Genomic DNA, 22,242 nt, shown 5'->3' with positions numbered 1-22,242 from the left:
AGGGATCTCCACTACATATTGTGTACAATTATATTGCAGATTAAACGTTTTCATAGATCGTTTCATAGATGTGTTTGACAGCACTATCATCAGTGTTGTGTAAATTAATGCTTTTTTTGTTGTTTATTTATAGATTATTTTTTGTACTATGTTGGATTCGTATTTTCAGACATTTGACCTCTTATACCCTCAATACTTGACCTTTGGCTCTGTACTTGCCTTGGTCTGCTTTGCCCATAATTCCCTTGTCCCCAGGGGGTGCCCGGACCCCACTGCACTAGACACTACACAGTGGAAAGAGGGATGACAGAATTGTTTGTTTTCTCTTCATCTAGTAGTCCAAGGATCGATAGTTATTTCTGTCTTGCAAAGTTGCAAACCTTTGTACTGTATTAAACTAGCAAGCAACCATATAATACAACACTAATAAGTCTAGAAGATCTTACATCTTGTAATAGTAAAAGCTTCTGGATCTCACTCTGAATGTGTCTCTACTACCTGGCCTGCTACTGTCTATACAGTCCCATCAGCTGAGTCAACAGAGGGCACATGCTGACTAAGCAATGTTAGGTTGTGGCTGCATTTGGTGTGTTTGTGAGTGCTGCTGACTATGCTACTTTTCATCCATTCTGATGGTTGTGTTGGTAGGTACAATATTATGCATATAGATAGATAGATAGATAGAATACTTTATTGGCAGTTTAAGAAAAATTACAGAAAATTACATCATTTAAAAAAAACGCCAAATGGACTTAGACACAAAAAAGCCTTCGCTTGTTTCCATTGTGGTCCACTTTGTAACATGAAACTATACACATACATACTGTACAGACAAAACAACCATGTAACATATAATAAATAATCCTTATATATAAGGCTGGGAGCTATATACATAGGACAAGAGGTACCCTGAGAGAATAGTCCTGAGCATGGGAGATGGGCTATCCAGGGTCGGAAGCTAACTATGACCAGTGAGTGTGTAGATGGAGCCATGATTTCAGGTCTTTCCTAAATATTGCAATAGAATTTAGGGATTTCAGGGCTGGAGGGAGTGCATTCCACAGAGTAGTGGCTGCGTAGAAAAAATATTTTTTTCCTTGGTGTCCTGAAACTGGGGGGAACTAGATCATAAGGACTTCCTCTGGTTGAGTACCTGTGAGCATCCCTCACTCTTGGCAGGTAGCCCATCAGGTACTCTGGAACAGAGGCACCTAGGATCTTGAAGACCAGACACAATGAGAGCTGAGATACTCTCTCCTCCACCCTTAGCCATCCCAGGCTACTAAAGTGGGCAGAGGTAAGATGAGACCTGGGGTTCAATTTTAGTAGTAACCTCACAAGCTTGTTTTGGGAGGTCTGCAGCTTTGTTTTCAAAAGCGTGGAGATACCTCTGTACCATGAAGTACACGCATAGTCAAAGTGGCACTGGATGAGGGCACCGGCCAAGGTCCTCATAGCACTGCTGTTGACATAAGGGGATATCCTGCCCAAGAAACGAGTTCTCTGGTTGACCTTTGAGATCACTTTCATTGCCATTTTTTCACCCGTGAGTTTGTTATCTAGTATAAAACCCAAGTAAGTGACCTCTTCCCTATTTGTGACCACACTGTCACCCACCCTAACTGTGAAGCCCGGGGACTTATATATATTAGGGGCCGCCATAATAGCCTAACTCCAAAACAAAACGGTTTTGGTATGTGAATAGTTTATGGAAATGAGGGGGAAAGGAAATGGATTAAAAATCAGATGGGGACTCGGGGAGAAAGCTAATCTGCAGACATCTCAAAGCTTACTTACATCTTATGCTGAATAAGGTTTTACAAATCCCTCTGAGCTCTCAAAGACTGTGAGAAAATATTCACTGAATATATTAACAATGTACTATATTAACATGTAAGTTATACATTTTCTTAAAAATATTGGAAATTCTGATCATGTCATCCTGGTTAGTTTAGTTGAGATTTTCCATTTGGTAAATTTGAGGAAATGTCTGCAGCTAGACCCATAGATAAGACCACATGACATGGGCACCACAGCACAGTTGACATTGATGCAATCATTTGTTGTCAATCAACAGTGCTTGGACATGCTCCAATGGTAGAATACATTTATCTGATCTACTGTTGGCTCTAAATGCTCCTTTTGGCGTTTTCACCACCAAAAGTACGATAAATTAATCTAAAGAACTCTTTTTTTCATTAATTTTTTTCTGTAATTTGCTAAAAAAGTGGCAAAGGTTAAAGGCTAATCAATGCATCAAACTTATTTTAATTTGTCAGCCGCTTGACCATCAAAGCTTCAACCTGACATTTTACCATCACCTCAGTCGTCAAATGAGAGTGCTTGGACATGCACCAATGGTAGAATATAGCTTCACACAGTATATTAATACTTCACCAATTTAACAACCAACTTACAACAACAGAGTCCCTACTGTATCTCAGAGCTTCAGTGTGAGATCCCCTTAATTAGGCTGCAGTGCAGATTAAGTGTCACAGGCTACTTCTCAAATACTCATGAATTCAAGATTGTGGAGTCCACTGTTATCCTAATTAGCTAGCCGATAGGGAAACACATAGCATTACTTATATGTCTGAAAACTTAAGTCTACTGAAAATCTTTGGGATGTCTTACCTGCCATAGTTGAGATTCCCAGGATCACACCAATGGATAGCTCAATCTGTGTGCCCTGGGGAATATCAATAAGTAAGTACACACACACACACACAATTTGACAGCATATAAAAGTATTCATTTTCAAAGCTCTGCTGTCTGAGTGCAGTCCCATTCAATGTCCTTGTTTGGCAATTTCAACAGATTGTTGTTTTGCTCTGTAATGGTTTCTTGGAGAGACTTCAGAAGTGCATTGCAATAACACTGGTATGATTATGCCTATCAGCCACAGAGGCAGGCAGATTAAATACGAGTTAAAGAAAGAGATACTAGGCTACAGCAATAAATGGCAGACACATTGAGAGAAACAGAGACGACTTTGTGAGACAGTAATACAGAGAGAGATTGAAGACATTGAGCAAAACATATAGTTAAATTAATCTATCTTTAAAATTATATTTCACAATACCGCTCCAAAACAAATGCTATAGTGCCCTACTGCCAAAATTTGGAAAATGTCCTCAGAAACTGTATGTATAAACTTTAAATGACATCAATTAATATATACATTTGCGGTAGGTAGGTCTACATTTCTGATGCCTGTGTCTTTTTTGGCCAGACTATGACTAATGACCAGAATTTGGTAAAGGTTCTGGAATGGTTATTGACTTATTGTGAAAAATATAACAGTGAAAGCTTATAGAGAGAGAAGGGAGAGACATGCAGAAAAGGACGTCATGAACGGGACTCAAACAAGCGACACACTGTCAGGCCAGAGCCTATATGTGGGCATGCACCTGGACCACTAGGACAGCGGGTGCCCCACCCATCACTTTTGTAAACAACCGATGCAACACGTTGTGTATGTGCTTGGGCACAAATATTTTGAAAATCACTGCAGAACAGTGTAGAGAGAGACTTACTGCAACAATCATGATGGCATTGTCCAAGAATCCAAATCCAACGAAAGGGATTGCGTTGTGGATTAGAACTGTAACAGAATAAATGTAAAAACACTCAGCCAACAAACAAAGACTGGAGAGTTTTCAGATTCTGTTTATGTGTCCACTAAGTTTCATGAAAATGTATCTATCCTTCTCAGTATCGAATTTGACAAACAATGGAAGTTAGGTTAGGTCATGTCGGTGCTTATAAATGGCTTCACTTTGCCTTTTAGTTTACTGTAAAAAATCTCCTGCAAGGTCTCTGATTAACTTTCCCATGAGGCCTTCAGTGCAGCACTAGCCTCGGTACCCATGCGTTGTGTCAGTGCACAGAGGTTAGAGGACGTGTTGCCCTTGTGAGTAGGGGTGCTTTCACACCCATACCCCCTTAGTGGCAGGAGGCAAATCCGAGGCATCACTGTCTGCTATGGAACTAGGCACTCTCGGGACCTGCGAGTCCTTCCGAGAGGTGGTGCGTGCGACTGAGCGGACCACAGGGAGCCCCCTTATGTAATTGTTGGATATATAGAGCGTCGCAGTCCCACCTCCTTTCATGACGACGCCAGGCCCAGGAAATAATTCACAATGCATTTTACCCATAGACATTTCAAAAAGTATTTATTTAGTATTCATGACAAATCATGAAAACAAACACAATATTTTGGACCAAACAAATAATTACAAAGAAGAAAAACAACAAAAGAAAAGTGTTTTTTTCTTCTTTCTAATTATTTGTTCGGCCCAAAACATTGTGTTTATCGTCATGATTTGTCACAACTCGAGTTGGCTTTGTCCACGTAAACGTCTTTAAATATATACTTTTTGAAAAGTCTATGAGGAAAATTAACTGTGAATTATTTTCCGGGTCTCTCGAGGGGGGACTGCTCTATACAGCAGACGCCTAAGTAGGCCTAAAAGAATCACGGCAGACAAGTAACTCCCCGAAAACAGTCTGTTTGAGATGATGCAGACTGGCAAGCGCTTGAGGTGTCTCAAAGCCCAGCCCTGAAAAAGCTTCTACCCAGTAGCATGGAGAAGAGGCGAAAAGAAAAGAAAAGAAAAAACCCACACAAAACAATTAACAAAAAATAAAGTGGGATAGCACTAGGAACTGTAGTGTCTTCTATAGTGTGACCAACCCAACATGCAACAGCACAATGTACAGGACTGTTGATGTTACCTCCGCTGTTATTATACTGTAAAGATATATTATTAGGTATGACAGTCTTTTTCCTGCAAAACATCACCACGTGGCTATATGAGCTGCTGGGCAGAGCACACATCTAGAAGCAGGGGGACAGTTTATTCTTTTCTCCCCTCTCCTACGGAGAAGCTTGAACACTACAAACAAAAGTCTTTCTGTCTGTGTGACGTAGACCTCTGCGTAGGAGTGTTCTTGTTCATGACCCCAGAGCTACAAATACATGGACAATATTTGCATCTGTGATAATAATTTGGTAATGTTGTGATACAGTCAATGTAACTGTTTAAACAAATTCCCAATAGGCATTGTTCCCAATGGGAATCAGCCTAGTAATAATAATACAAATAGCACTTTTCTACATTTATACCTAATCAATGACGCTTTACAAAAACAAAATAAAAACATAATACAGAATAAAAGCAGTCTCACCATATCTTAACTGGGCTTGGGTTGGTGGCGCAATTTCAATCTGCCCTGGAATTGAGAAAGAGAGAATTATTCTGATTATAAACAAAAAATGCCTGCTCTCTATGGGGAGAGTGTAAATGTCAGAAATGGCAAAACCAAAATCATTCAAGACAGGCAATAGGTTAGAGAGACATGGAGAGAAAACAGACTTGAGTAGGAGAGAGGAAGGAGCAGACAACCTTTCCTCTCCTCCCTGTGAGTAAGACAGAAAATGTGTTGTCACAAACTGTCAATTTGATCGTACAGGAGCACTGTCAGGGCTTCGAAATATGATCATCATGTGCATGTGAAAGAGAGAGAACGACAGTGTAAGGCCGAGTGATAGAGACAGAGAAATACATTATATACTGTACCATTCCAGTTATCTTCAAGCAGGCCTACTGTATGTATTTTAATGAACTGGTGAATGTCATGCATTCATGCATATGTGGAAAAAGCAATATTTTTATTTCACTCTTGGGCAGCGTGAAATTGCTTCTATTTACTGATTGGGGAAGGCCATTGAAAAGGTCCATCTATCGTTACCCCTCCAACACAAATAAAAACACCTTCTTCCATCCCATTCCACCAACTCTTCACCTCCCCTAATTACTTCTCTCCAGCCCCTTCCCCCTTCTTGTCTTTCATAAACTACTGTACTGGGTCACATTACCAGCTCAGCCCAGGGCTGTGGCTGTCATAATGCTGACACAATGGAAGACAATTCACCTCAATAAGGGCCCTTTCATCAAGATACATGTGAGATGCACGCACACACGCATGCACAGGGAGGTGTACGATTTTGATTGTAGCAGTAGTTTAACACACAACAACCCTGGACTATATATTAATATATATATATATATAATAATAAGCAATATTAATAGTTGTGTGCTTTATTGATGAGGTCAGCACATTTGAGCACAATTGGGCAAGTGGCTATGGCTGTTTTTGTGCAAAACGAATGCTTGGAATGGATTCAGAATCATGAAAACCCCCTAGTTTAGTAGTTTGACACATCACATGCTACTGAAAGCAGAATGAATTTCAGGTAATTTTACCTTATTGTGCCTTAGCATTTTATACGTTTTAAATTTACATTTTGTTTGTGCCAACCATACAGTATGAGGGAATCTGAAATCAGTGGCGTACAGTAGATTGATAGAGCCAACTCAGTCAAGAGCAGAGAAGCATACACTTTGCCTGACAGGCCCTTGAGAATAAGCTGGTGATGAAGCAAGTCCTTTTCAGAGCTTCTGTGGCACTGGTCCCAGACTCATAAAACTAGAGTACACCTGATTAGCTGCCCTTGGATCAGTTAGGCTGCTAAACAGACAGATTAGTTACAGCTGTGTCAGGGGGAAAGTTCCTGCCCAGTGTGCCCACCAACCAACAAACACAATTGGCCGTGTTCGCTGGCGGGAAGCCATGGTGGAGAGGGCGATAACTATCATTGCGCTAGCAACTCCTACAGGTTGTTTTGGTGTCTGTTGTTCAGCAGGGAGTGGAACTGGGAAAGAGGGTGTTGAACTGTTGCGCCCTCCTGATGAAACTGTCAGGTGAGAAGAAGTGCCTGGCGATGTCTCGATACTTCCGTAATACAATTCCAATGTGTTGTTTGAGCCGGCGAAGGAATGGTGGATTCAGCCAAGCCCAATACCTGTATCTCAAAGATTAGCCAGCAGTTAAATGCACTTCACCAAGCCCCCAGTAAGGCTATCCAACATTGAAGATGCCACTACCTACTGGCGAAATGTGGAATTACAGCACTTTAATGGAGGTGGACAGACGATCATGATGTCACGTGTGTAAGCCCGGGGCTAGGCTAAACTTCCGCTCACTAAAGCCATTGAGTTATAATTACACTTCCGGCAGTCTTCCGGGTGCTTCAAAACTCCACTGAGCAACTTCCACTGAAATTATTCAAATGAATAGCTTGGGGGCGGGGCTAGCGCTCCAGTTCGGTCTCTATCATAGAGTATTAAAAGGATAGAGACTGAACTGGCGCGAAGCTCCGCCCCCTCCGCTATTCATGTCAGTGGTAGTTGCTCAGTGGTGTTTTGAAGCACCCGGAAGGCTGCCGGAAGGACCGTCTATTTCCACATTTTTTCGCTGATTCAGCATTTGGACACCAAATTTTGGTGTCCAAATGCGGAAGTGCAGCTGGGCTTTAACATTGGGCGCTCGGTTGCACGGGGTTTCCTCGTCAAGAATCCACGGGTCCGCCTGCAGTCCTTCCTCTTACCACTAGGGCCCAGCGCTTCAACATTGGAGTGCAAGGCTGGCCCCTTGGTCTCTATCCTTTATAGCTCTATGCACTTCACACCTAGCCTGGGTAAACCCCTCCCCCCTCGCCAGATTTGCATCCTGGCAGAATGAAACGTTGTCCAGCAGGGGGAGTGTGTTTACCCAGGCTACTTCACACCCTCATAGTCTCTCCATTCAGTAGTATGCGTTGGACTAGCGAGGGCAGTGGAGTAAAAGATCAAACTCGAGTGCGTGTGTGTGTGTGTGTGTGCATGCGCAACGCTCACGTATGAAGAATGAGGCCAAAATGAAAGAATGCAGCAGAATCACATTTAAAAAGCCAACGCAATATCGATATTTTCATTATTTCTCCCCATCCTTTGGGACTCATAGAAGCATTTAATGGGGTTGCCCCCAGCATTGATCTGCTGTTATTGCATGGTGTCCCAAAAGCCCTGTGAACGGCATGGTGTCTTCTGGAGTTTCAAATTAGAGGGAAAAGTTATTTAAAGTCCCCTCCATTGAAAAAGGTGTTTTTCTTCTTCCCAGTTAACTCCTTTTGGAGGCATGAATTTATACAGAATGTGGTTTCTGCCAGTCTGACATGTCGGGAGCCTGCTTTGTATTTATAGCTCAATGCCTATGTTACTCTAAGAGTTTTATTTTTAAATCATCCAACCAGAAGTCAAAATAAGTTTACTCTTGTACTACTTGACCAATGTACTACTGTATGCAATCAATGTTCTGTACTTATTTCGTTTTATATAATGGTGATGCAAAATCACTAATGGTTAAATATCAAACAAACTGGTGCTTAGTAATACATTATCAATGAGACATGGGCAAGCTGTCCCACCACGTGCCTGCCATCTTTGTGCTCGTCTCATCCATATGCACACTCACTCGTACATGCCACAATTTGAATGTCGTGAACGTTTTTCTATGTGGCGCACAAGGAAAGAGGGGTTGAGCAGCTGAGCTAATGCAGATATGTCACGCATCATTTAGATTTGAGTGGTGCAACCACTATGTGTGTCCTGTCCCTGGGTCTGACATTGAGGAGCCTCTGAATAATGCAGAGCCCAAAGGCAATTTCATTTACACCCATATAAATACTATAAATGTCACTGTTTCTTGCTGAAAATTATATGTTCGCCAAATTAGACACAAATGACCTAATGACCTTCATGTGACAATAATCCTCGAACAGGATTTTGATGTTCCATTCCATAGACATAGAAAGGCTCAGTTACAAACAAAATATAAGCTAATATTACTGTACAGTAATAAAGTAGACGAGGCAGGTGGCAGCACATAAACTCTTCTCTCTTTCTCTCACATAGTCACACACACGTGTTCATGTCTCCCCAGTCGAGCCATCGCAGTAAAAAACATTATATAAATGCCATATATCATGAAGTTCATGATATATGGGATTTATATAAAATATTTTATGACATGAACAACATCCAATCAACCCCAAATTGGTGCCTCTATAGCGCAGCACAGAAAGTGCCTTATCTTCGGTCCATAGACGTGAAAATTGAAAGTGAAATTTACAAAAACCTACTCAAACATCACTTGGAGCGAGGCGACCCATAATGTTAACATAATGTAAAACGCCATGTCAAAATAAATGTGTAAAATAATGTTAAATCCCTTGAATCCTAAAACCTGTGGATGACTTCCAAGTTACTCTCAGCGGTCAACAGACATTGATGAGACAATCAACTATACTGTATGCGGTGAGCTAGCTTTGTAATCCTCTCAAGTTTCATGGAAGGCCTTCTCAAAAACACAAGAAAGTTTAACATGCAAGTTATGCAACAACATTTTATGCAATATATGTAGTGGGGGTCCCTGCTTCGTCTCTCGGTCAAAGGGGTCCTTGGCCTGGAAACTGTGTAAGACCCCTGTTGGAGAATCTACAGTAGGTGTGAGTCTGTTGTGCATCTGAGATAGCTCTGGTCCATTGGAACCACATCAATAGAAAGACTCCAGCCATCAACAATATAGCCAAGGACATTTCCAATTTTCCACAGTATTCTCAAAAGATGTATGGCATTGGAAAAACATGAAACACCCTCACCCATAGCCGGGTACTCATTTCATGACTGAAAATAATGAGGTAGATTCTTCAGCAGGCACAATTCCAGCAGTGATTACTGACGTTTCTGTTCATCAGTGTCAAGGTTGAACTGCAACTGGTTGAAATGTAATTTCAAACATGCTGCCCTTAAACATACTTGTGAATGTCGTTTCATAACTTTGGCCATTCTTTGGGAGGTAAATTGGAAGTTTTATAGCCAGTGTTGTAGAGATATACTTTTGCTACCTTTTATCCTATCCTAATGAGAAACATGCCACTACGGATGTCATAACCTGTAACAGTTCTGTGGTATACTTTCGTTCAGGAAGACACGTTGACCAGCTCCAATTGGATTTGTAAGGATAGACTTTATTTTGCAGGAAAAGTCACTCCGCTCACAGCAAACAACACACGAGAGACAAACACTCTCCCGGACTTCCTGGATAAAACACGCACCGCTCTCTGTTGCCCAAAGTCGAGAGCCCGGTCCAGATCAGCCCCATTTGAACCCCGCTCTCCTGGTTATATACTTATTTCGGGTCCCGCCTCCTCCGGACATGGAAACCAGCCTTCTGGCTTTCCGGTTTAGAGAGAGGCGGGACCAGGAAATGGCCCGTCCTTATATCGAGGCTTAACTCTATACAAAATACCTAATTGCTAATCTAAGAATACATAGTTACCAACTACCAGAACTTACTTTTATGACACACAGTTTAAAAATCTAAGCAATGTTTAAAAACGGAACTATGCATGACTGAACAGATTTCTCTAGGAGGGGATTAAAACCATTTAAACCGAGTAAAAGCTATAACTATAATCTCCTAGTACGTTTTCAATCAGTACATCAATTGCACTCCTTATTAATAGTTATAGCTTATATCTAGTATGAGTATAACTATTAATAATTATAAACTAGTTTTAAAGGTTTCCTTAAGTTTTTTCCTCAGTGTCTTTAACCAAGATTTACACAATGGAACCGTCTAGAGAAATCTAGCATAGAAGTAGCAGATGCATTCATAGTGATGACAATTCTTGTGACGTGTGAAACCCTTTGTCCCGGAGGGAGCTTCAAACGGTTTTAAGACAAAGGCCTGGGTTTTAATATGCGCCATGTAACTTTTACCCCTCTAAGGCTTGGTTCATTTATAGAAATTACACGACAGTTCCCAACGTTATTGTCTCCACCAGGCCAAAGGCATGGAGAGAGAGTATGTTTTGCACTCCGTCCGTCCGTTACCAGCTAATCTCCGGCACCGTTGGCCCCATCTTAGCCAAACTGTGCACACACACTCCCTGGATGCCAACGACGAACCTCTGTCCCAAATATTCCACAATGGCCTGTTATAGTGCACTGCTACCATGAGGCCGATTTTGACAAAACAGATTTCTGTAGATTACTCGTACACATTGTATCCATACATCACGCAAGTTGGTATACACTATCTCCATAGTCATGTGATCAACACGGATCTGCACCATTTCCCATATTCCATCCTGAATTTCCTGATTGGCTAAGAACACAGCATGCAATTTCTGTGAAATTATACACGCACATTTCCACTAGGCAGAGGACGACATGCCACTTAATTTTTTACAAAACAGCCTTACGGTGGTGCTATAACAGGGCAATTCCTGTTTTTACCTATAACTATCGATTTGTGTACAACTTTGTATGCACTCACTAGAGGCCATGGCAAAACATTTTCCCTGCATTTTCCACATCTCCCAGTTATAGCGCCACCATGAGGTCCATTTCTGTAAAACACATTTGTTTATATTAGTCGCACAGATTTCATCCAAATCTCACGCAAATCGGTCCACATGATCTCTGTATTCATGTGCTCAAGACGAGTCTGATTGGAGTCTGATCAGATTCTACACTTGGCTAAGATTGCCTTCCAAAGTTTTCAGGAGTGGCCTGTTTTGAACAAAATGCTGCAAATCATGACCACAGGGCCCAAGTGCAGTGAAACTGTGCACGCACCGGACACTGCAGGGGGGGGGTGGAACGCGTGTGTAGAATTTGAAGTAGGTGTGGCGAACGGTTCTCGAGTTACGTGGATTGCAGACGTACAGACGTACACACAGACTTGCCTTTATAGTTAAGATAGATGATAAAGTCCCCATGAAGCTTGTAAGAATAAGTGATATATAAGCTCCATTCTTAGAAATTAAAGAAACTAGCCCTTACCCATAGTGAAATACTTGCAGCGGGGGGTACTGCGCCCTGGGTGCGTTTTCGCATTTTTTATTCACTAATAAATTCATTAGTCATTTATAATTTATAATTTATAATGTTTGGTCAATGCCTTTGTGAAAAGTGGGAGTGATTGTTGCAGGCAGTGAGGAGCTACGGCAGTCACCGTGACACACAGACAGACACACATTGTCAGAATTATAGTATGATAATAAGTTATTAGATGGCTGTACAATTCAATGGTTCGATACTTTTTAACATACAATTTAGACTAGAGCACAGGTGCAGAAAGCTGCAGAATAATGTAGAATTAGTGTGTGTGGGAGGGTTTACTAACAGTACTGCATGAGACAGATAGCAATCTAGGAGCATACCCATCTATTCCTGAAATGCTGATTAGCCAGAAATGCTGGGAGCTTTAACAAAGTAGACACACAAGCTAACAAACAAACAAACTAATAATAAACACATATCCGAGTCCCTAATGAACAGCAAAGCAACTAGCTGGAGACAGTGAGAAAATATGTATAAGAAGGCCTAATAATGCGAGACATGCCCAAAGCATTTCCGGGGGTCCCTATAGCCAAAATCGTTGAGAACCCCTGACTTAGACAAGCCAGCCATTGGCAGGCAAACAAACAGCCTGTCATCGCCTGGCAAACTGCAAGTTAATCCTTTTCCCCACTGGACAAAATAACCCAAGAAGTCCCAATGGTCTTTAGTGGGAAAATTTGCTTTAATTCCAGCGTGTCAAATGACTTTGCAGTAGTTACGGGTATTTAGCTGTGGAAAGGAAACACAACACCCGGGTAGGTTCATTTTCTCCCATTTTCGGGCACAGAATGCTACTAGTCTACTGGCAACGGGAAAGATGTCAATCACCCATTTTTGCTGTTTTTTTATTTTAATAAATAAAATAAAAATAACTAACTAGTGTCCGTGTGTGACAGCTAGAACTGAACAATATACAGGCCGCTTATGTCAACGTTTTATACTACACAGCATACAGAACCCTGGCCACGATGTGGATTTAAGTGCTGCTTCGTGCTTCATCGTCAAGAGACTGCTCAAACCCGGTATCACCCTTGGACTGTCACTTCAGCACCTACTGTATGCATTAATGTGCAGAAAGGTTACAGCTCACTCTGGGGACAAGGGCACATACGAAGGACACAACCAGCAGGGATTATGGAGATCGTGACTGAGGCTGTCGTGTAGGTTTGTGTAATATACTTACTTGAGGCAGGTAGTGAGACATTACACTGTTTTACACCTACAATGTATTGAACTGGAAATATTAAAAACACATTTTGAGCCCAAGATGTCCACAAACGTCCTGGAAATTACCGCTATGCAGTGCCAAAGACGTCTGTGGACGTAGGAAAAACAAACAAAAAACAATGGTTTTTGTATTTGTTTAATGTAAAAAGTGGGCACCCTGGGTCACTATTTTGAAAGTGTTGTGTGGGCACACAATTTAAGTGTATTCTGTGTTGTGTAAATGGTTCATTGTGATAATATCGTCTTCATAGAGATCATTATAAATTATAATTATGCATCACTGTCTGGACATTATTAGCACTACAGTATTGTATGAGTCAGCAGAATGTAATTTATTCATACAATGTTTGCCCCTCATACTTTCTCTCAAACAGCCTGAAACAGTGAATTCAGGCGAGGGATTTAATTCCTTATCAATTTCACAGTTGTTGTTGGAGGTCAATCGAGGAGAGTAATCTTAAATCTAATTTCTAGACTGTGTAGATCTAACAGAGAACATGCATCTGGTCTCCCGTGTGAGAAATGGAATAGTTCCTATAGAAACCATTTGTGCATGGTGTGTTAACACGTGTCCAGCTTCATGATGAACAACTCAAGGTCATTAGAATGTCTACCCGACTCTGCCACACTATCTTCCCTCTCTTTTCAAGTACCTCTCACAGTAGAACACCTGATAATCTCCTGTCTCTGATTCACGTCCATGAAGTACAACCTTCCTCTCATCTCATTTTACACCCTTTGAACGTTATAAATTTCCCCTCTCCCCTGAATCATCTATATTATAGAAGATTCAACCACAGGATAAGGGACTGTAATAATAATATAATAAGGGGAAATTTGACTTGTTAAAGTCATCACAAGGTAACGCATAAAGATACTTGCAGAGGACAATAAATGTCCATAGAGTATCTATCAAACTACCAAAGGAGACAACGCATTCCCTGCCTAACACTGTTTACAACGGGAGGACTAAGGAAGCACAGGGCAACACAGTTCACCACAGCTCCCTGACACAGACCTATTATATGCTATAGGTCGGAAACCATGCAAGGTACCAACCAGCACATCAGGAGCAATTAGGGGTTCAGTGTCTTGCTCAATTAAGGACACTTTGACACTAACTATGGGGAAGCCCGGGTTCGAACTGGCAACCTTGCGGTTACCATCCGACCACTCTACCCCGCCCTGAGCCACTGCCACTGCCACCGCCGCCGCCGAGAGTGGATAGCCAGGCAATCATAGTGAGCTAGACAAACCAACACCCTGCAGTACAGTAAAACTAGATATAAGTACAACCTTGAATGAAGATGAAGGTAAAAGCAAATAAGGCAACCAATCAACCAGTGTGGAGAGTGAACCAGTCAGCCAGCTAACCTACACTGTGTAACTTAAACCTAGGATGACAATCTTGTTTTTGTATAAAGTTGTGTCCACAAACCAGGCTGGCAGTCAATCAACAACAATGTGAGCCATTCAGTGCACCAGCCAAAAATACATACATAATAGGATATAGCGACCAACCAAATAACAGCCAGCCTGCATAGTGTATACAATAAATCCTCAGCGGTGAACTGAGATAAAGATGAACTTCCAGGTGACTTTATGCCCCCTGTGGGGTAGTCCTATTTCTATCAATAGGTCACTGAGCTCAGTCAGTGAGTCAGCCAACAGGACAGCCCAACAGTAAACCATCCAATCAAGGTACAGTACAGTTCATACAGGGTAAGTACAGTAACAGGAGCTCTGAAGGTGAGTGTGTCAGCAATAAAGTCCCAGCCAGACAGGCCCCTTTAATGCTGTCCTCTGCACACAGTACTCATGTCAGTATAGTCATCTTGATCAACACATTTTCTAACGGGCATTTTTAACACTGAAAAGAATTAGGTTGCTGTACTTTCCCTTGATGTAAAGCTCCCATATTCAGTTTGCATTGATAGTTTATTACAGTTTATTTTTCGAAAACTGTAATAAACCAACTGAACCAACTTTATATTTTATATACAATAACACACTGCATTCATGTTCAGTAATTCTGTTGAAAAGATTTTATAATGGCCATAGTGGTTTTTGAGGGGCTTGAACGTCTGGCTTTTGAAATTAGGCTACGTCATTAGGCAGCCAAGTCTATGGACTTTTAATGTTTGTTTACAGCATTTAAGCAAACTAACTTCACACAAGTGTGACTTTTGAGGGGTGCTAACCCCTCCTATGCCCAGCTTTGCGTTTGTGTGTACCACATCTGTGATGATTTGATTGGCCGAGCACGGAATGTGATGTATAATGATGTATGACGATAAGAGCACCCCTCCCTTCATACAAGTGTGATTTTTTTTAATTACTATTTATTTATTTTTCTGCTTCATTGTCATTAATTCCAATTACAAATTGTGGACAGAAAGTACAATGTACCATGAGTTCAAATAGTCGTGTAAATACCACCAAAAGGAAATGCTGCTCAGAAGCTCTTCGTGCTCTTGTTGATGTTGCATCAAGAGTAATCTTTATAAGAAAAGATGGCTGTTAGATAATAGATAGATATCCTTTATTTTATCCACAAGGGAAATTAATTTTGTTCGGGTCAGTCCAGACGAGACAATAAATAAACACATCACTGTTAAAAACAGCACAAAACAGGATGTAACTAGAAAGGTGCCATTCTGGGAAATTGCAAGTGTGGTTTCACTGACACAAATCACGAGATGCGCGTCGCGAGGAATCCACTGGGGACTGAATTCCGTCTTACCATTTATATTACTAGAGCGGTGCCCGGGGGGGCAGTGCCCGTGGGAGCCTGGGCAGGGGCCCTGCCCAGAGCCCGGGCAGAGGACTTTTGTGGCGGTTCTGGACAACAGTGGGTCAAAATATGGAGTCTATGCAGATGTCAGAATTGGTCTAGCCCGAGGGACCCTACAACTGTAAATCCGGCCCTGCATGTGAAGCATGACAACAGTGTGTGAAGCATGACAACAGTGTGTGAAGCATGACAACAGTGTGTGAAGCATGACAACAGTGTGTGAAGCATGACACAACAGTGTGTGAAGCATGACAACAGTGTGTGAAGCATGACAACAGTGTGTGAAGCATGACAACAGTGTGTGAAGCATGACAACAGTGTGTGAAGCATGACAACAGTGTGTGAAGCATGACCGAAAGCTTTACTTTACTTTTCAAGAAAATAATTATCAGACCGAGAACAATAGTGTGTTGCCTATAGCAACCACACTAACTACTATAGAGAAGTGGTTGCACCGACCACACTGAAGAAACAGTATGGGCTTGAGTAGCTAAATAAGTACAGTATGATGAGGATGTCTGGTGATGTACATTGTACAGTATATTGACCCACATGTCACAGGGGGTGGAATAATAAATACAAAGCTTTTTGGGGTTACTTACTTTAAATACAGTCTGGCAATTATATTGTCTGGTTGCCCTAATAGATCGCCACCCAAGTACAGTATGACAGTGAAATTGTTTTTAATCAGCGTGGGACACCACGCCCAGGTTGGGGCCGGGTCCCTTTGAGGCCGCTCCTCCAAAAATGGCTTTTTCTTAAATAAATTCCTAAATGTGTGGGACGAGTAAAACCAGGAGAGATGGGAGCAACAAAATGGTAAGAGGAGAAATTATGATAGGTTCATCCAAGTCAATCAAGGGTACTTTCTGTGACTGTACAAACAAACAACTATACAAACAACTTACTTTGCTTGTGGGTGCTGGGGGCACAAACTGATTCCTGAAGAGAAAAACCAGGAACTGGATAGGAAGTAATGTTGGTGGAGAAACAACCACAGGAATATGATCAACAATAGTATTTATCTGGGCTTATCAACAGCCACATTCTTTGGTAGTAGGAATTCAGACACAAACTACTAAGCTCCTCCATGATTTAGTGTACATGGAACACAGACTATCAGCACCATGTAGCCATTAGCCATTATGTAAAACTGCCTTAATCTTCATCTTCTTCACCCTGTCACGATGTGGACACGCAGAACGAACCAGGCACAGACAGAGGAGTGAATTCAAGTGGTTTTAATTCTCAAAAACGCACATGTGAAATAACTTGGAATAACTAGGACTTGGAATAACTAACTAGGGAAACACAAGGAACTGACCACATCATTCACAACGACGAACTGACAAGGAGCTGAAAACACTGGGGCATATAGACAAGACTAACTACACACAGGTGAACTGAAACACACAATCAACACTGGGATAGGCTAACAGACAACAGAACACAGGTGGCTAGTTACACTAATACAGGGAGGTGAGACAAGGCAGGAGACAGCAAACAAGGCAGACAGGAAACCCTAGGAACAAAACTACAAAATAAGGTACAGAACACAAATACAAGTAACACAGACAAAGTCCAGAGGAGCGTACCGTGACACACCCCTTCTGTCATTATCATGATCATTGCCATTGTTCTCATTAACGTGACTGCCACCATATTCACCATCATATTTCTCATTGCCATTCAGTATAATCTTAGTTTATAATCTTAGTTAATTTTTGAGGGGCCCCTCCTATGCAGTGTTTGTACCACGGAATGTGATTGTGATTGGCTGAGCACAGAATGTGATGTATGACACGGGTGTGATTGTTATGTCTCACTGTACAGACAGAGTGCAGCTTGGAGAATGTCTGCTCTGCTCCAATCAATAAAAGCATAATTTGTACCATCTCAAGCATGGGGCATAAGCCTTCCCTGATTACATTTTGGCTAATCATAGACTCTTATTAAGACTTATGCCTGCCCACAGCTGCACACGTCAACATTGACCACAATCTGATTGGTGCAAGACAAAGCACCACTAGACATTGGCATTGTCTAGCACAGCAACATTGACTGTTGGTGTGCTGTGATATACAGAAATATTCATCATGAAGGGAAAGCTCTAAGAAACTACAGTACATGAAGCACATGTTAGCTAAAACTGACTGTGAGCTTGTAGATCGGCACTACTTTTGTGAAACACTCGTGAAGTAGGTATTGATTTACTGAAAAACGATTACATTTTAAATCTGAAAGATGGAGAGACATTTTGCCTGACAGCAACAATATATTACAGTATATTTGAGCAATCTTTGCCAAAGCAGTTTAATCCAATTAGATTTTGGTCAGGTTTGTGCATCCTTATTCCTTATCATGAAAAGATCTAATCTGTCCCAAATCTTAACCACACATTAAAGTAGAGGGGCTTCTATGCAACACAGAGCCAAAAGCAATTTTACCTGGAAAACACGTTTCTAGTTGTTAATTTCTATCTATCTATAGTCTATCTAGAAATGCACCACATCTCTGTCTGTACGTAGGTACGTACGTATGTACGTCTGTAATCTATGTAACTCGCGAACCGTTCGCCCCACCGACTTCACAATTCGACAGAATCGACACACACGTTCTACATCCCCACAGCAGGGAGTGCAGTGTCGAGTCAGTCGGACCCACGGTTGTCCAGAATCGCCACAAAAGGCTTCTGCCCGGGCTCTGGACATGTTAAGCTAAGTGCACAGACTGCTCACATACCTGTAGAAGCCTGCCCTGAGCACCTGAGCAATTGCCTTAGTGTAGGAGAATGTGCCCTTTCTGATGCCTATGTCTCTCATTGCTAATATGCCTCTTGCTAAACCACAGATACTCTCCGCCATACTCTCTCAAAATGGTAAGTGGTATTCTAACCACTCAAATATGCTTCACAATAGAGCACCAAAGTCTGACGTCACTTTCAGCAGAGGGCGCCAATACACAGGTTCATGTATTTTTTTGCATTGTAATCCCCATAGGGCAATTTTAGGTCGCTTCATATAAGAACTGTGTTTGAAAAATAAACCGACCACCTCTGCCTTTCTGTCAGGGGGAGTGGCTGTGCATCGTTAAAGATGTCCATTCATGAATATAATAATATAATATATTAAATATCAATAAAATAAAAATAAACCTAATTAACATTCAGTTTCTGTTGTGCGAAGGGCAGATGCAGCAACCCCGCCTACCCGGAAATGTAGTTTCTGGGTTGTTTAACTCGTTTCTAATGCTTATTTTGTTACTCTTTGGGTATATTTGTACATTTCCACCTTAAATCGATGCTTCATATCCATATGAGTGAAAAGCCCGGGGTGATCGGTTTATTTTTCAAACACAGTTCTTATATGAGGCGATCTAAAATCCCCCTATGGAGATTACAATACAAATAAAAAGTACACGAACCTGTGGACTGTCGCCCTCTACTGACAGTGATGTCAGGACTTGGGTGCTCTATGTACTTCATATTCACCCACACACCGCAGCAGCAGTGGAACACTTGTTTGTAGTTTGCAGTTCAGGCATTCAATTGCAAATGTGGCTTTCCTCCAAGGTGGAAAGCCTGTTGACGCTAGGTGAAGGACTTTGTGGTCGGGAAGAGCGACCGCAAGCAATGCACGTTTGTGTGCGTGTGTGTGTGTGTGTGTGTGTGTGTGTGTGTGTCTCTCTCTGTCCTGGTCGATGCATGATTGGAAAAAAAGGCAGGCGTTGTCGTGAGCAAGCTCCAACAAAAGAGCTTTGAGACAGTTTGACAATCTTTTGTCTGATAAAGATATCGGTTGATTACATGGAATGTAATATCTCTTTCTCTTCAGTCTTCAATACCTTACAGTTGATCATTCATTACTGTTGATATGGTGCTGAAATGCTGAAACAAGTCATGAGTGAATCATTCGTTGTGAAATTGTACCACTGTGTTTATTAGCAACCTGTAAATAAAGTATCCAACGGGGGGGGGGGAAATGTCACAAGCAGAGAACTGTTGGTGTGGCATGGCATGTCCATAAGAATGTGTTATAGCAACAGCAATACAATATACACAGATAATATTGTACTGTACTACAGTATGTGCTACTCAAGGGCACCTCGAACCCTCATACAGCCCAACACCCACTACCACCCCCATTAGGGCATCTGCCCTACCAAAAGTCTGTGCACAGCCTTGGCTATGCTGTACATTTGCCTATATAGGACTGTTTATTAAATTGCTAATTTGCTACCAATTATTACTTTTCATGGACTAGGGCCCTGAACGACATGCCCCAGCCAGCGTATGGAACTCCAACCTCTCCCTTCAAATCAAATGTAGCTTCTTCTATGCAACGGTAGAGTCTGTTCTCCTATACGGCAGTGAAAGCTGGACCCTGAAGCCAACCCTGCAGAAGTCTCTAAATGGGTGGTACACCAGAATGTTGCATTCAGTACTTAACATCAACAAGAGTACACATGTTTGATATTATTACCCACAAGAATCTGTATGATAGAATGCCATGGGTGAGCCAGAAAATAGCAGCCAGAGACTATAGCAGGACACTGCCAAAGACACCAAGAGCTGCCAGCCAGCAAGTTAGTGCTGTGGGAACCAACACACGGGCACCTGCTCTGCACCCACTGCACTACAGTAACAGTTCATTAGCTATTCAGGCCAGAGGATTCACTAGCCATGTAGGCTGCTTTGTCACACTGCAAAACAGATAGTATCAATAGCCATGGGTAGATGTCACAAGATGATTTATGCAACAGATTATGCTGGAGAGGCTTGTCATAAATATCAGCACAGGCCTGTAGCTGTATATTAAATTCAGGTTAATATTCACCACAGGTAACCAGTGTAGCCTACTACTGAATGAGCGGTCTGGTCATTCAGACAGTAGATTTGGTCTTGAAGTCAAAAGTTAAAACCCAGGTAGGACATTAAAGTCATGGACTGTAGCTAGGGGTGCACGTCACGATTAGGCCTAATCGTTCATCGAAACGGTATTGGACAATATTGGCCTTAAAAATGAAATATTGGCTTCAATATTCAATATTTGAATGTGAAGCTGAAAATGCCATTTGGGGAAACAATGAAGTTGGAAACTTTTTTTTTTTTTTTTTTTTACAATAGGCCTACTACTATAAATCTGCATCTGCACCCAGAATAAGTTATTATTGGTTTAATATGTGTATTAGTCTAATTAGCCTAATTACACATATTAAACCGATTATAACTGATTATAACTTAATCATAATTAATCCTATAAATTAATCATTCTGCATTGATCAATTTGAGTTGAACATGCAATATTATTGAGTTTATTCTGTTATTGTCAAAGTATTTGTATGTGTAGTGACAATAAATTGAATCTAATCTAATCTATTGGATATTAGCCAAAATTTCAAGTTCGTGCTTGTGTATCCATAACTGCAGCTTTAATGTACTCTCCGACCGTTGCTTACCTTGAGCTATGAGTATGGACTCGAACTTGTGTAGTTCCCGTAGCAGGCAGGTGCGTTCTGCAGCCTGAAGACTATAAATAAAGTCCTTAGCTCCCTGTGGCGAGTTCAGTGGCTCTATCTCCTGTGGATGTGTGCCCATGTTACACCTCTGCACATTGTGCACAAACATCGCCGGTAGACAGTGGGGTGGGGGTGGTGAAGGCATAGCAGCTGGGTTATGGCCGGCTCTAGCCTGCAGCCCGGTACTCGCTCTGAGCGAGAGAGCGGGTCGCACAGCTCTCCACAGGCTGGGCAGCATCTCTGGCAAGAGGTAAGAAGCGCCAAGGATCTATGGGGGAATATTTGGAAGACAAGGCTGTAATTTATGAACACAACACGTTGTTGTGACACGATATGAGGCGCTACATTAAAATGTATGACTTTCTTACAGTAGTATAGGTCTACTACTCGCTAGTGCTACAGTGAAATTCAAATAACACATCGCGTCATTAGCCAATACATCTGGAGCGAAACTGAGAATGGGTCATTTAAGGACAAAATGCAGGCCCGTGTGTGTGAGCAATTAAAGTGGATATACAGTACAAACAAACAACACATATAGGCCTAACACACGCGTATTTGTCAATGATGTTTACGGTTTGATAAAGCAACTTGCAATAGGACGCACCTCAGTTGATGCTGCGCTGTCCCGTCCAACAATCTCCCCGTCCAAGCAGCTAAAAGACAGAAATGGCCTGGCGCGTATACAACCTTATTCAGCTGCTCTATATGTTATGTTGTCATCTATTTCGATTGAAGTTTCTCGGATCTATAATAACACATGTATTTAGCTATTTAGCCTACAAAATGACATGTTCGTGGATGAGGCGAGCTGAGGTATAGCCTATAAGCCTAAACCTCTAGGTCGGATAGGACGTAGCTTCTGATGGGTGGAGGATGGGAGGAGGGCTTCCTGATGCGTGCAGTCAT

At 41.7% G+C, this 22,242-nt stretch overlaps 1 protein-coding gene across 2 annotated transcripts in view; it reads right to left on the bottom strand.

Moving 5' to 3' along the window:
• LOC308318455 (transmembrane protein 65-like) overlaps window positions 1–22,168 on the bottom strand; it is a 31,653-nt gene extending 9,485 nt beyond the window's left edge. The window contains exons 1-6 of one of the 2 annotated variants that reach the window (XM_080768014.1): window positions 21,941–22,168; window positions 21,274–21,601; window positions 16,725–16,778; window positions 5,191–5,235; window positions 3,537–3,604; window positions 2,635–2,689 (exon numbers count right to left, since the gene is read on the bottom strand). In XM_080768014.1, the coding sequence (XP_080624140.1) occupies window positions 2,635–2,689; window positions 3,537–3,604; window positions 5,191–5,235; window positions 16,725–16,778; window positions 21,274–21,571 (520 nt within the window). In that variant the 5' untranslated portion in view covers window positions 21,572–21,601; window positions 21,941–22,168. The remainder of the gene's footprint in view (window positions 1–2,634; window positions 2,690–3,536; window positions 3,605–5,190; window positions 5,236–16,724; window positions 16,779–21,273; window positions 21,602–21,940) is intronic. The other variant, XM_080768015.1, reaches the window with a different exon arrangement.
• Window positions 22,169–22,242: the final 74 nt, after the last annotated feature.

This window comes from Protomyctophum bolini (genome assembly GCF_963924005.1).
Source record: "Protomyctophum bolini genome assembly, chromosome: 7".
Lineage (NCBI taxonomy): Eukaryota > Metazoa > Chordata > Actinopteri > Myctophiformes > Myctophidae > Protomyctophum > Protomyctophum bolini.
This window is presented reverse-complemented; position numbering and strand designations above follow the sequence as displayed.